The sequence below is a fragment of the Nannobrachium achirus genome (assembly GCF_963921795.1).
Source record: "Nannobrachium achirus genome assembly, chromosome: 20".
NCBI lineage: Eukaryota > Metazoa > Chordata > Actinopteri > Myctophiformes > Myctophidae > Nannobrachium > Nannobrachium achirus.
In genome coordinates this window covers 40,085,483-40,101,461 of record NC_137827.1, presented here as the reverse complement: position 1 = coordinate 40,101,461, position 15,979 = coordinate 40,085,483, and the positions used below count along the sequence as shown (strand labels likewise).

The 15,979-nt window shown below is 42.9% G+C and overlaps 1 protein-coding gene across 1 annotated transcript in view; it reads right to left on the bottom strand.

Annotated features, from left to right (window-relative positions):
• Positions 1-15,979, bottom strand: part of babam2 (BRISC and BRCA1 A complex member 2) — a 124,243-nt gene that overhangs the window by 79,830 nt on the left and 28,434 nt on the right. Inside the window, exons 5-6 of the mRNA XM_080751361.1 lie at positions 4,489-4,683; positions 19-93 (exon numbers count right to left, since the gene is read on the bottom strand). Coding sequence (XP_080607487.1) covers positions 19-93; positions 4,489-4,683 — 270 coding nt within the window. The remainder of the gene's footprint in view (positions 1-18; positions 94-4,488; positions 4,684-15,979) is intronic.

Sequence of the window (15,979 nt, the reverse complement as noted above, 5' to 3'; positions counted from 1 at the left end):
GAGTGAGAGCTCATTCACCTTCAGGAGATACACAGGGATGTTGCTGAAGTCCACAGGCAACTTGAGCAGGAAGCGTGCAGAGAACTCTCCCGTCTGCAATGAGAGAGGCAGAGAGGGGAAGGGCATCACAGACCACACTAGGGCATTCACCAAATATTCGCATATTCGAATATCAAAGTCACTATTCGTCGTCGTTCACCAAAGTCGAATATTCGCCTTTTTTTTCTCTCTTTAAAAAAGACATAGTTTATAAAACTTGGCTAGATAGGAAGTCATAAGAATGAGTTGTCAATGCCCCTGGTAGATGACTTTGTTAATGCCCTATACCAGAGGTTCTCAAACCTTTTTAGGCCGTGACCCCCAAAATAAACATAATTTGAACTGGGGACCTCCACTCTGACAAGCACTTGGAATTGTAGGTGTTACATTTAATGTGACTCGGTTCCGCAGATAAATATTGTGAAAATAGCAGATCTACATGCTCACAACGCCTCGCAACGCGTTGTGAGCATGTAGATCGGCTATTTTCACAATGTTCGCCTCTTGCTTACTTAAATATTGACAGTTTTGCCAGTCCTGTCGAATATTCGACTATTCGAATACTTTGAGGTTGAATAATTTGAATTCTAAAATCACTATTCGTGAATGCCCTAGACCACACTGGCCAAGTCCTCACAACACACTGATTTCGGCCAGAAAGAAAAGTAACTTATTTTGGACATATGAGGTTTCCACCTGACAGAGACAATATAAATCAATGCCCCACTTTATCATACTACAGCGTCAGCCAAATGTAGTATATCACCGATCGATAAGCTGTTTTCACTATTTTAGAACCATTTGGAAGGTGAAAGTGGTTAAATCTGTCTATGGGTTTTAAAAATATTTAACCAACAGAAAAGCATGCACGTCAACTCTACTAAATAATGTAGTTAGACTAAATAATAACTACATTGTGTCCATTGGGAATACGGTTCTTTATCCCCCCCCCCCCCCCCCCCCCCCCATATTCCTAAACATTTTTTGGACATACAAGGTTTCCCCGTCTGACGGCGATGATAAACGCAAAACACAGATCAGGCAGAGATAACAACATGGCCAATGCACAGAATGCTTGCACGGATGAACATGAACAAAGATAGCTTCTCCATAAGGGCCTTCCAGACATGAAAAGGGCAGACAAAAGATCCTATCATATCGTAGCTGTCGGGGAAGAAATCTCTCATCTCCATATGCAAAAGTTGTGTTTTTTGGAGCGGTGTGTGTAACACAGCAGCTCCGCTATAGGCAGTAATGTGTGTCTGTCCTCACTAGTACGAGTGTGTCTGTCCTCACTAGTACAAGTCTGTCCAGTCAAGTTTGAAGAGGATCTGCACATGCGCGATTTTACCCCCCCCCCCCCCCACACACACACACACACACACACACACACACACACACACACACACACACACACACACACACACACACACACACACACACACACACACACACCACACACACACACACACACACACACACACACACACACACAGCAGTTACACAACATTTCGGGACCTATCGAATTGAGTTCCCCTCCGCCCGGTTGCATGGAGGCTGATGGGATACTGCAACATACTGCGTTATATAGATCTAAGACACAGAATTCAGATATCTAGAACACATAGAATCTAAAACTTAGACCTGGAACTGCTTAAATTCACCGCTCCACTTCGAACGAGGTTTGATTTTTTGTAAATGAAAGCCCTACTTGATCATACTACAGCGACACAGCGTCACACAAAAGCATCAAAAGTAGCAGATCCATAAGCTTGTAGATCTGCTACTTTTGGTGCTTTCGAATTTGAATCCTGAAAACTAACTGTTTTGGACATATGAGGTTTCCACATGACAGAGATGATATGATAGTACAGTGGTTCTCAACCTTTTCAGGTCGCAAACCCCCAAAATAATCATATTTTAACTGGTACTCCCCACTCTGACGAGCACTAAGAGTTGAGAATAACATTTTGTATAACACGCCTTGCGACTTGTGAGGCGTTGTGAGCATATAGATCGGCTATTTTCACAATTTCTGCCTTTAATATTTGACAATTTGGCCAATGATTAATTTAATTTAATTTTAAAGGTATTAAAAAGTCCTTAAATTTTCACTTTAGAAATGTGCAGAAACCCTCTAGTCTATACACTTAAATGTTATGTTGGTTGGTTTACTGGGACCCCCCAAAATAATTGTAACCACTGTGATAGTACACGGTCTTGAGTGCTTCAGTGATTTTCTAGGCCGACAAACAAAAAAACAAAAAAAAAATCTGCTTGCCACAATGCTGTTTGCCCAAAAACCGCACATCCTTACCACATCCTTTCTCGTTCGATTTCATCTGCAAAAGAACACAGTGTTTCGTTCCCACTTACGAAACTAACCACTTGAACTTCTTTCCCAATTGCATAATCGGTGTTTTGTACTAAAGACCTGATGCTCTATGATTGTGTTTTTCCATTGCAAATGCATCCTTGTTCCATTCCAGCCAAACCCCGTGCAGTACTGGCAGTACTGGGGGAAGCCAGGTACCCAGTGGTGAATTTGTGTATGGATGAAATGCAAAGCTGAGCGCGGCTTGAAACCAACCTGCATGCTCAGTAAACCTTGGATAAGCGATGCCAGACCGAAGGCATTTTATTTTCATTTTTTGCAATGGCAGAATCTTTACAGCTTCTTTAATTACTAATCAGATAAATGTCGAGACACCAATTAGATCAGGAGAGAGAACTCATACCGTATACACAGGATAAACAAGGGAAATTGGAAATGATAAAACAAACAAAACTAAAAATGTGCAGACATAATTGGAACTGGAACATTATAAGATGGAGGCAGACAAATTATCTTTGAGGAGAACAAACACACAAACACTATCTTAACCTGTCATGTCCACCCTTTTATCTAAATTACTTGTTGGCATAGGGATAATCCTGCAAACATAGCATGGCATGCCAAAAAGGGACAAATGCAGCGTATTCATGTATAATTATGAATTCATTTTGAGCTGTCCAGCACAGGGCCTGCAGTTTAGTAGACCCTGCACTGTGTAGTTCTTCTACTCCTACTAGTAAAGAGTATGCAGAGCTAAATAATACGATTCTGTACCTCACAATAGTATTTATAATCATATTATTGACTGGATTAATAACATAGATTAAAATCCTTGGTTGCAACAGATCAGGACTTAAAGGGATATTCCACTTTCAGAAAAACTTTTGGTCATTTTATCGTCTAATCAGGCTTTTATGAACACCCTGAACAGTTTTTAAGTAGTTTGATTCAGTATTTAGATATTTGATGTAAATGTTACCAGGCCCTCCTCCTCCTGGGCCTCTCCCCACACTCTAATACGTGAGCAGATCGTGTTTTTTCGAGACGTTTTTTCATTTATTTGTAATAATTCTTTGGGGAAATTGAAAAAATTAAATACAAAAATTAATTATTAAAAATAAATGAAAAGAGTTATCGAAAAAAACACGGCCTGCTCACGTATTAGGAGAGGATTTTGAGTCACCAGAAAAAAATATGGGTGTTTTTAATTAATCTATCATGGTTAAAATGGAGTTTGAAGTTACAATGGGTGTGTATGTGGAGAGGCCCTGGGCCTGAGGGCCTGGTAACATTCACATCAATATCTAAATATTGAATCAAGCAAATCAAAAACTGTTCAGGGTGTTCATAAAAGCCTGATTAGACGATAAAATGACCAAAAGTTTTTCTGAAAGTGGAATATCCCTTTAAATGGAAACAAGTCCCCAGGACTTTTTAGTGTCATCCTTTTAGCCTAAATATCTGACATTACCTTGTGCTGTTTACATTTCTGACCAATGAAGTATTCAATCACTTAATCAATCAAAGACCAAGCCAATATTAACGCTTTTGTTGCTATCAATTAAATCTCTTTGAAGGTCCGCGATGCCATGGTCTCCATAGACTTCCATGTAATTCATAGTGCACGGATCATGCACTCCCATGCCTAGATCACAGCTTTCAAACAAAAAAATCTGCTTGGAAATCCGTTCAGGCATTCATGAGATATCAGCCATTATGTTTTTATTATGTAAACAAACATGGCTGCCATGTTTGAAAGATGGGGCTGTTATGGGGGTTAAACATGCAATTTCGCGATCGCGATCATGCCTAATACATTTTTTGAGGTTTGTTCAAAAACGGCCCAAACTTGGGAAACTCTGGGTTGGCACAGGTAGGGTACCAAAACAAACTCGGGAAACTCGGGATTGGCACCAAACAGGTTAAATCGTAAGCACTGACAGCACTCACCACAAAAAAAACTACAACACAGAAAACCCTAGGAGAGGATGTCTATTCTGAACGAAATACGCACAAGCAAGCGTCATCGTGTACGAGGGGGTTTGGCTTGTCTCTCCTGGCACGGTGAAAATGTTTTGGATGAAGAACAGTTTTAGACGCTGTGTGTTCCATACCCAGCTGTTTTTGCGGCCGGCATAGATCTCCATGTTGCGTCCGTAGTTGGGGTCCTCCAGCAGGCTGTCGTACTCAAAGAGCAGCCTGGAGCTGTCGCGCAGACGCTGGCACTGGTACTGGTGGTACTGCTGGATCATCTCCTTCACCAGCTGGAGCAGGCACTCCGGGTCAGCAGAATCCCACTGGACCAAGTGCTGCGGAAGGAAGGAACCACAATGTGAAGAACACACGTAACGTCATTACTGAGGCTGATTCTACAAATGCATTTTAACTCATTGATTGCCCTTTTCAAGATGGCCGCCAAGTACCAGGATGCCACGTTCCTAAATTTCTAGTGCACGGATACATTTTTAGTGCACGGATCGTGCACGCCCATGCCTAGATAATGCACCATATGTGTAGTACTTTTTAACAGCTTTCAAACATAAAAATACGCTTGGAAATCCGTTCAGGCATTCATGAGATAGAAGCCTTCAAAGTCAGACAAAACAAACATTTTGCCATTTTGAAAGATGTGTTTGTTATGGGGCTAAACATGCAATTTCGCGATTGCGATCATGCCTAATACATTTAAGGCATTTTTGGAATTTTTTTATAATTTTTTTTTTTTTTTTTTTTCAAAATAGCTGCCAACTCGGGAAACTCGGGCTGTGGCAGCCTGGGACTACTGTAATAACTCGGGAACTCGGGCCTTGGCAATCAATGAGTTAAATCAGTTAGTTCTCACACTTTCAAGATAAAAAAAAAAAAAACAGCAGATGGACAAGCTTTTTGTGATGCTCTCCCTGTTTTTTATTTTTTAAGATTTGTTTTGGGGCTTTTTATGCCTTAATTTGATAGGACAGTAGACTGACAGGAAATGGGGAGAGAGATGGGGAATGACATATGGCAAAGGTCGTCCGGATCGGGAATCGAACCGGCGACGCCAGCAGTCATCATAGCCTAGTATGTGGTATGCGCCTTGACCACTCGGCCAGCGGGCACCCCATGCTCTCCCTGTTTTAATGGGTTAAGAAATTAAGTTAATACAATTCTGTGAAGTTTTTTAGTGGCATTCATTTAGTCAGGCAGTAGCCAATCTCCGGCCTTTCATCTAGAAAAAAAAATCGGTTGAATTAGATTAGAATTAGATTACACACACCCAAAGTGAATTTGAAAACTCGACCAATGATGAAAAACTCCCATACTTACTGGGAGAAATACAACAATGCGCGAACACAGCAGCAAGATTTGTGAACTGTTGTGACAAAAGAAGGCTAGAACCACAACCACCCTAAGGACTACAAACCATGGATTGACATCTAGACCTACTGCACATACAGTATGAAACAGAGCTGATACCTTTAAATGCATTTGGAGGAAAATAATGCTGCTATTTGTACCCTGTATATATATAAAATGTCACAATGCGACATAGCTCTGAGTGTTTACACAATGCTGTACCCCCTCCAACTGTATATATGTTCCCCACTTTCAACTGTTTTTATTGTATTTGTGATACTTGTTTTGGCAATGTAAACGTATGTTTTCTCATGCCAATAAAGCTCCTTTGAATTGAAATTGAATTGAATTACGATGCTTAAGTGACTTTTCTCGTTTGCCCAAATTAGAGGCTTAATTTGGCAAATTACATGTTGGAATGGAAATGAAATGAGAAACAACGGGAGGCACGCTGGTGAGAGAAATATTTACACTGGCGATGGAGAACAAACAAGGTTTTCAGGGGGTAACGGCCAAATCTCAGCATAATGCTTCCCCGTCGCCAAACCAGAGGAAGATGGCTGTGCCAGTTTGCCAAAGGATGTCCTGTTGCACCACAGCATGAGGGCAGGATGGCATCCTGATTCCACCACCATCACATCTCTGGCTTTTTACGTCACGCTAAATCACTACTCCCATTTGATATGATTCCTCATCTCTCGGACCCCAATTTACACTGTAAAATGCTGTATGTTAACTTAAAGCCTCACTACGGTACAGTATGTACCCTTTAATTTAATTATAAAAAAAGCAATTTGGTCCAATCTATATGGTAGAGTAATGTAACTTATACAATTGGGGTGGTTGTATTTTGTCTCCCTCCTTTTCTATTGAAACATTTAGAATGTGTCAAAGGTCATGTCTCAAGGTAAAATCACACCCGTCTGAACTGAGCGGTGGAGGACTGCGCACCTTGAGGTACATGCGGGGGTTGAGGTATATGTAGTAGAGGTAAAACTATTGGAAATACTCAAGTACAAATACCTTAAAATGATCTGATCCAACTCTCTAAAGGGCTAGTTAAATTTCTATGTATGTGTGTGTGTGTGTGGGGGGGGTGGGTGTGCGCGTGTGCGACTGTGCGTGTGTGCGTGTGTGTGTGTGTGTGTGTGTGTGTGTGTGTGTGTGTGCCTGGCCTGAACAACAGCGCCCCTCCCTTAACATGTGTGGTCAGAAAAGGTACTGCAGGCTACATACAGACAGACAGACAGACAGACACGCACGCATACACACACGGCCACGTATAGGAGACGGTGTAACCACCGCTCAAAAATGTCTAAGTCTGGTTCAAATCCAGTACAGGGTAGACGAGGAAAGTTACATAGCGCTGCTTTTGTACACTCTCAGAGTAACAGACCCATAAACGGTCCATTTGGGTCTTATTCCTGACTATCAATCATTTAGCTGGGGACCCCCTGGAACCCGCTCAATGACCCCAGATGCTCCCCAGCCCAGGACCCACGCTGAGAACACAGCATGCTAAACGATAATTAAGCTGTCTGTTTGCTATGAGCGAGTGACATATGGAATGATACATAGAGCCTAGCGCTACCCCGCCCGGATCAGCTCTTAACCCATTTAGGCCTAAAAGTATTGAATGCTTTAACCAGTGAAAAATAGCAGATATACAAGCTCACAGCACGCTGCGAGCTTGTAGATCTGCTATTTTTGAAAAAGTCATGAAAATGTGTGCAAAACTTGAATATATGTATTTTCAAAGCGAACGTTTGTAACTCAAATTTTGCTTCTGGGTGGTCCCTGGAACTAAATATTTTGAGATGCGGGTCCGTGGCCAAATAAATATCATTTTGGGGGTCCTTCACATGAAAAGGTTTGAGAACCACTGACATAGTAGTCTCTCAAGAACAGACTAACTGATCTCCATTTAAGTGAAAAGGACCTTTTCTTTGACGATGGCTGGCCAGATTGCTGACATAGAAACATAGGGTTTTTCAAAAAACCTTAGAAGGACTCAAAAGACACTTATAGAATCGGGTCAAAATTCTAATTTGCACGATTTAAAAAAAATAGCAGATCTACAAGCTCGCAGCGCGGCACTCGGTGCCGCGCTGTGAGCTTGTATATCTGCTATTTTTCAATAGTTAAATCATAAAATAATGATACACAAAATATGTACCTGTTCTAAATGGGTTAATACAGCTGGGATTGCGGTGCAACGATTTTTTTGGACAGATATCAAAGCTGTAGAGGTCTACCGCCCCGCTGCAGCATAAAGGATACAGTAATTACTGTATAGCATTTCTATACAAAAGCGATTCAGCTGTCGACTCTCTGTGGCCCACTTGCGATAACTCTCCTCCCACAGAGCTGATTTGCATGGCCGGTGCCAAACAACATTGACCCCCACCGGCTGAGGCCAAGGAACCAGTATGCAAATCCACCGCGCGGAAACCACAATTGTGTGTGCAGCCACCTGTCACGTATCGTATAAGCTACGCCGACGATAAAAAAAAGCAACATTTTCCACCAACCCGATTCCACTAAACTGAGGGAAGTGTGCCCGTTGATGCGTGCAGAGTAAAGAAAATAGAGCTCAATATTAATGCGAGAGCGGAAACCAGTGTGGAGTACAAGAACATAGTGCTCATTATTAATGTGAGCGTGGAAACCACAATTGTGTGCAGCCACCTGTCACGTATCGTAGGATACGCCGACAACCAAAAAAAACAACATTTTCCACCAACCAAATTCCACTAAAACGAGGGAAGTGTGTGCCCATTGATGCATGCGGAACAAGACAAAATTGTGCTCAATATTAATGTGAGCGATGCTGTGCAAAAGCAAATATCAGGAAAACATGTCGGGTTAGCAGAGAGACAAATACATGACTGAACTACTGAGCATGAATACTGCCTATGTGGTGTTGCAGGAAAGCCACGGAAAGAAAGCGTAGTGCATGCACGCGAGCGGATACCGGAGGAAAACACAACTGATCTAATGAGTTGTTTGGACGTGGTCATGCCCGTGCTTTTGTTATTTCAAACAGGTTTCATGTTCCTCGAGTGAATCCCTTAGAGATGGCAAATTCAATGGAATTGGCACCTATCATTTTCATTTTTATTTTTGTAGGAAGGAACCATTGTTCCACTGATTGCACTGGCATGATTTCGTACAGTAAATCTTCTAGGCTCTGGGGGAGACTAGAATCGAACTGGGGACCCTCCGTGTTCTAATGACGGTTTCTCTACCCCTGAGCCACTGCCCTCTCTCTCTCTCTCTCTTTCTCTCTCTCTCTGTGGAACAATGGTTCCTTCCTTCAAAAATAAAATGATAGGTGCCAATTCCATTGAATTTGCCATCTCTAAGGGGTTCTCTTGAGGAACATGAAATCTGTTTGAAATAACAAAAGCACGGGCATGACCAAGTCCAACTCCAAACAACTCATTCTAGGCTCCTTGTGTCAAGGGGCCTTGAGCAAGACTCTGAACCCCTAGCTCCCGATGAGCAGGTTGGTGCCTTGCATGGTTTCCTCTGCCATTGGTGTGTGAATGTGTGTGTGAATGGGTGAATGTAATGCACAATCCCTTGGATAAAGGTGCTATATAAATGCACCATTTACCATTTTAGAGAGAGAGAGAGAGAGATAGAGAGATAGAGAGAGAGACAGACAGACAGACAGACAGACAGACAGACAGACAGACAGACAGACAGACAGACAGACAGACAGACAGACAGACAGACAGACAGACAGACAGAAAGATAATTGAATATACAACTGGAAAACATTCTAGTGTATTGCCGGCTGGAATGCAGGATTAACGAGAGAACACTGGAGAGAAAATCATTCGCAAATCAAATTGATTTAGGAGGGTCCACTTGTGCTTGTCAGAAGCCCCCACAGCCCCCAGAAGTGAAAGGGAACCCTGTTTCCCTGACTCACTGTTGTAACTAACTGACGCAAAAGCCAGTGGAGAGAGAGAGAGAGAGAGAGAGAGACAGACAGACAGACAGACAGACAGACAGACAGACAGACAGACAGACAGACAGACAGACAGACAGACAGACAGACAGACAGACAGACAGACAGACAGACAGACAGACAGACAGACAGACAGAAAGATAATTGAATATACAACTGGAAAACATTCTAGTGTATTGCCGGCTGGAATGCAGGATTAACGAGAGAACACTGGAGAGAAAATCATTCGCAAATCAAATTGATTTAGGAGGGTCCACTTGTGCTTGTCAGAAGCCCCCACAGCCCCCAGAAGTGAAAGGGAACCCTGTTTCCCTGACTCACTGTTGTAACTAACTGACGCAAAAGCCAGTGGATCAGACTGTGACTGGACAAAAAGAAATGTGACCTGATGACATAACTGCACTTCCACTGTGTAAATTGTGTGGCTGGCTTCTATTCCTGAGCAGTTTTTTTTCCTTTCTTACAATGCAGTGGTATTCTGTAGAGAAAGTGTTTAGTTTAAACAATTACAGGTCAGTGCAACAGCGAATTGTTCTGGATGTGTATGAGAGTGTGCGTGTGCGTGTGTGTGTGTGTGTGTGTGTGTGTGTGTGTGGGGGGGGGGGGGGGGGGGGGGGGAGGTGCAGGAAACAGTCTCTCCATTAATCCCCACGATATTAAGGTGGAATGACACAGGACATGTCTTCGCCTCGCGTCAACTTGTCTGCCCGTCTGTCTTTGTCTGTCTGGCTGCACATATCAGCCCCAAGGAGAAAGCATTCATTGTTTTGTAACGAATCGCATAACCAACTCCCCCTTTGCCACGAGAGAGAGAGAGAGGGAAGGGGGGGGCAAGGGCAAGAGCAGGCTATACAGAGCTGGTGACCTCATCGTCCTGCTCCACCAGTGGTTACCAGCAATGCCGGGATTCCCGAAATGAGGGGGCGACACAAACAAGGACGGGCATTGTCCAAAAGAGGCAGCCAGCGCTCCGGGGCAGGAGCTGAAACCGAAGAGAGAGAGAGAGGGAGAGAGAGAGAGAGAGAGAGATGGAGGAAGTGCTATGTCAGGTCTGTGACACAGAACATAACGGAGAAGGAGGAGAGGAGAGGAGAGGAGAGGAAGATATGGAGGTCAAGGCAACTGGAAGCGGGCTGTGTGTTGGATGTTGGCCCAAATGGACTTACAATTCTTACTGATGTTGCGCAAAGAAAACAGACGATCTACAAGCTCACAGCGCGCTGCATTGCGAGCTTGTAGACGACACCAGTGCACGACTGCAGAAAGTATGAATCGTGAATACTCTAACTCGGCGGTCTTCAACGTTTTCAGGCCAAGGACCCCTTAGTTGAGATAGAGATGAAGCAGGGACCCCCACAACCTTATCACAGATTCCATATAATTAGTTTCATTGTTTGACAGCACACTCATCAGTGTGTTTTGAATTCATGTCAATTTGTGTTTTCAGATACGTATTTAATCACTTGAATCGTCAATACATAACTTGACATTTCACTCTGTACTTAGTCTGCCTTTATCCCCTCTACACCAACCGTCTTTGGAAATAGCAGATCACAAGCTTGTAGATCTGCTCACAAGCTCACAAGCTTGTGAGCTTGTAGATCTGCTATTTTTGGCTAAAGTTCTCAGAAGATGGACACAAGGATTAAAGTGGTTAAAGGAGAAAAAAGTTTCCATCACACAAAGATTTGGAGGACCCCCTGTAGTAACTCTGAGGACCCCCTAGGGATCCCGGACCCCCTGTTGAAGACCCATGCCATCTAACTTATTGCGACCGAAGGTCGCATATACTCTGAAGAATCGTGTCGCTTGAGTGTCCGAAGCCTCGTGACCGTCCTTCCGAAGCCTCTGTGATGTCAGTGTGATGTCAGCGAGTTGTGACATCACTTCCTGTACAGGGCAGCTACACGAAATGTGGATAACACTATATATGGAGATAGTCCAGTCCATCATGTCATATGGGACTACCGTCATAGAAAGTAGCCATTGTTAGGCCGGAGTCAATGGCTGTCTGTCTGACTGCCAAGTCTGCCATTGACTTGCAGCGCATGAACGCCGCACTGGAGCGTGAAAACCAACAGGCCTGATGGAAAATGATACATGGCCGCAGGCTTTGTGACGTCCCACATCTTATGTGCTGGGCATACTACTAACCGACGCCAAGGACCTCCAGAGGCCATACAAAGAGTATCTAACCCGAGGCCCCTTACTAAGTAGCATACATTTACAACATACCTTCTCCAAAAACATCAATATTGAAATCCATATGTATATGGATACATACATGTATTTTTATTAATAAAGGATAAAATAAAATAAAAATGCCATAGATGGGCATTCCCAAAAGCAAAATCCCTTTATGCCCATATATGGGGATTTCTGATGTCATCAATCTCTGGCCCTAACTAGCTCAAAAGCCTGCTTTACTCTGATTTACACCCTACCTTTCCAGATGATGACCTATTGGGTACACACTTATGTCCAAATATAGAAATCCCAAGGCATCAAACCTAAGCTTGGCTTTACTAATTAACATATGTTTCATGCCCATATATGGAGATCCCTGTCCCAATGTTATCAATATTAAGGACATATCTGGAAATGCCCATATTTGGTAATGTCCACATATGGGCATGTTTTGACATAACATAGTCAGGGAACTCCATGTATGGGCATAACATTGATTCTGTGAGTGTGCCATGATTCTGTGAGTGTGCTGAGCTCCTAGGGTTGATACCCTCACAAAAACATGAACAAACTCCCCCCAGAATGACAACAACTAGAATCGTCAGAGAAACGCTGTGGTTGGCCAGATTGTCAAGAATTGGCGCGACCTCGCCCTTTAGGGCGAGGTTGCATGTCACCCTGAGGTCGCATTCCACCCTTGGGTGTCTTACTAGTACAGTACCTACTGTCACAGTGATGCAGTTTATATGCACATGCATTTGATGAGACTTACCCTCACAGCAAGTTCAGTGTGCAAAATAAGCCAGTGATGGCAGCGTACAGTGTACACACATAACAGTTGCGAAGCGCGCAATTTGTCATGTACGCATTTTAAAAATACAGTCCATTTTCAATGAACAAAGTTATGCCGGAATGTTGCAACATAGCATTTGTGAAAGACACCAAGGGGGAGGGGGAGAGAATACGCTGCCCCAGCAGTTATGATCTATGAGGAGTGCAACGCCAAAACAAGTGTGCACATATTCTAATCTTGGTTCATTTTATATGCTCTGATGAGGGCTGTGTGCCAGATACAAGTACTGTCACTTTTAGTTGTTGGCGAATAATTGTCACACAAATAATTGCGATCAACGATTTAATTGTGTTTTCGGCACATGTATTCGGATCATGTGAATACAACTTTTTAATTTCTGTTTGTTTTTTAGGCTTCATAATCACAAGTTCCACAGGATGACAAACGACTAAAAGAGAAGTTACTGACACATTTAATCTAACTATTGATTTACGTCATGTCTGTCCGCCCTCTGTCTGCTCTGACGTCATAGTACCAGAATGCCCTGGACACGGAACACCATATATGGGCATAATTTGACGTCATAGTACTGAGAGCACAGACTGGCCTGGACACTGAACACCATATATGAGCATAAACGGTTGAAACAGTGCCCACATTTCTGACATCACTGATACCGCCACCTGTACTGCACATCCGTTACCACCATGGTAGCAGCCGCATGCTGAAACAATGCCCACATTTGGAGATGACATCACTGATACGTCTGGGTTGTCCAACATTACTTCTGAGACTCCTACATTCAATCCCTCATATACTCTGAACACCCGGACTAGTAATATTATACTTTCAATAGCGGAAATAGCTGATCTACAAGCTTACAACATAGCTTGTAGACCTACTGTTTCTGCTATTTTTGGAAAACGTTTGAAAATGCATAAACATTTTTCAATATAGAAACAATTATGACGATTATGCAAAAATAATTGACAAAGACAGGCCTAGCTACAGTTTAATTGCAACCGTATAGGTTGCATTTACTATGAAAACCTGCAGCTCCCGTGCGGCAGTCAGTCAGTCACACCTCATGTCACGCTCCATATATGGCCAAGACAGAAACACATGGATCTCCATATGTGGAGCTGATCTCCATTTATGAAGCGCGACCTCGCCCTTAGGGTGACTTACTGGTATATAGCTTTTTGTTTTGTTCTGCTTTTGGAGTAATAATAACTCCTGTGCTCGGGCGGCGCATGGGTAAAGTTCTTGTCTACCACTGTGGACTAGACTATATAGGGCAGGCTTCCCCAATAGGGACTGGACTGTCTGGCCCACACCAACCCCACTAATAATGGTGGTATAAGAGCAGCAACAACACTAGTATATCGTCGTTGTCGCGTGGAAATCTCGTATCTCCAAATTTGTACGTTCTTTCGCAAATCATACAAGGCCGTCGCACAAAAGTAGTGAAAACAGTCGATAGGTGCAAGGCGTTGTGTGCTTGTAGATCGGCTGTTTTCACTAGTTAAAATATTTTTTAAATTGATAAATGCAAAACGAACTGTTTTGGACATACAAGATTTTCACCCGACAACGACGATATCTGAACAGTCGCTGGAGTAGCGGGAACGCCACCGTCGCTCCCTGCAATGTTGTGGCCCTCGGCTTGGTACCCTAGACATAATTCTGCCCTTGAGGAAAACTAAATGGGGAACCCTGATATAGGGTTTGAAACCTCCGCGGTGGCTTGGATGAGCCAAAAAACGCAATGGAGGAGGACTAGGACACACAATGCACCATCAAAGAACTGCAATTGAAATAAATTGGAAGCCAGGGAGAAAAACAGCCCCATCTTCCACAAACCACAAAATCCATCACATCTGCCTGTGCTCTCGATCAAGCTGAGTGGATGAAATACTTGTGTCAGTGCTGCATTACTTTCACCACAGGGGGTGAAATGCAATGGCCTTATCAATGCCCTCACTGATATTTCCTGGCTCCGTTTGGACCTTTAATCCAATTATTGTCACAGTAGGACACCCTGGTTAAACCTGTGTGTCAAATGATTAAGCCTGAACTTGGCTTTTGATTAAAAAAATATATACCTGACAGCACATACAGTATACAGTAGATAAAACAGTGTTGCATTCCGGTGCCTAAAGTAAGATATGCGCATGAGATGCCTTTCTTAATGGCATTAACTAAACATAGTATCGTAATAATATCAACGTTAAAACCGCGTAAGAGTGGATTAACAGTTTTAAGTGTCCAAGCCAATTCAGAGTATAAAAGGGTCAAAATAACAGCAGAGGGTATTCTGAATATAATAGGTTATTTAGACTACAGAGATGCAAAAAGGAAAGAGGCCATTTCCACTTGTGAGGCGATGTTCTACAAATTAGAAATACGGTTCTTTTTGACAAAGGTCAATGCTTTCAACAAAAGGGTAGCTATCTAAGCACTTTGTACAGTTCAGTTCACAGTAAAAATCATTGTTAGCTGAACTCTGAAGGTCTACAAAGGAAACCAAATGTAAATGTTAGATATTTGTTATATTACAGTATATACAACCAGTAAGACTCCCTAATCGGGAGATAAGCGACCGTTGGTCGCTTATCTCCATAAATAGGCCAAAAAGTAGTTTGTGCAAAATCGTCCTGATGGTGGCGCTAGATGGGACAGATGCGTTGTGATTACATGACTGTAGAGATACTGTGTACTGGTGTGCATGATTTTAGGGCAAAATCTGTAGGAGCAGGGTGACTGTAGAGATACTGTGTAGTGGTTTGTGTGATTTTAGGGCAAATTCTGTAGGAGCAGTGTCCAAAAATGTGTTTTTTAAAAATCAGCCAGATGGTGGCGCTAAACAAAGAGTTAAGTAAAAACTAACCTTTGTGGTATGTTCTTGCAAAAGTCTCATTTCTTCTAGAAGTCTTCAAATCTTGTGTGTTGTCTTCATTGAGTTTGGGAGAAATGCCAATACTAGCATGCAAGATGCAAGCTCTCCTGCTAAAAGTAGACACACCCACAGGCAGATCTTGATAGTGGACCCAGGTCTGTTTATTTAAGCATGGAGGCTCATCCTTCCTGGACTCCCTGGTGTGAAGGGGTGTGTGTGTGTGTGTGTGTGTGTGTGTGTGTGTGTGTGTGTGTGTGTGTGTGTGTGTGTGTGTGTGTGTGTGTGTGTGTGTGTGTGAGAGAGAGAGGACAGTGGCAACATTCCTTGCCACTTGGCAGGTCACACATTATGTACATTATGTTTGAGAGAGAGAGAGAGTGTGTGTGTGTGTGTGTGTGTGTGTGTGTGTGT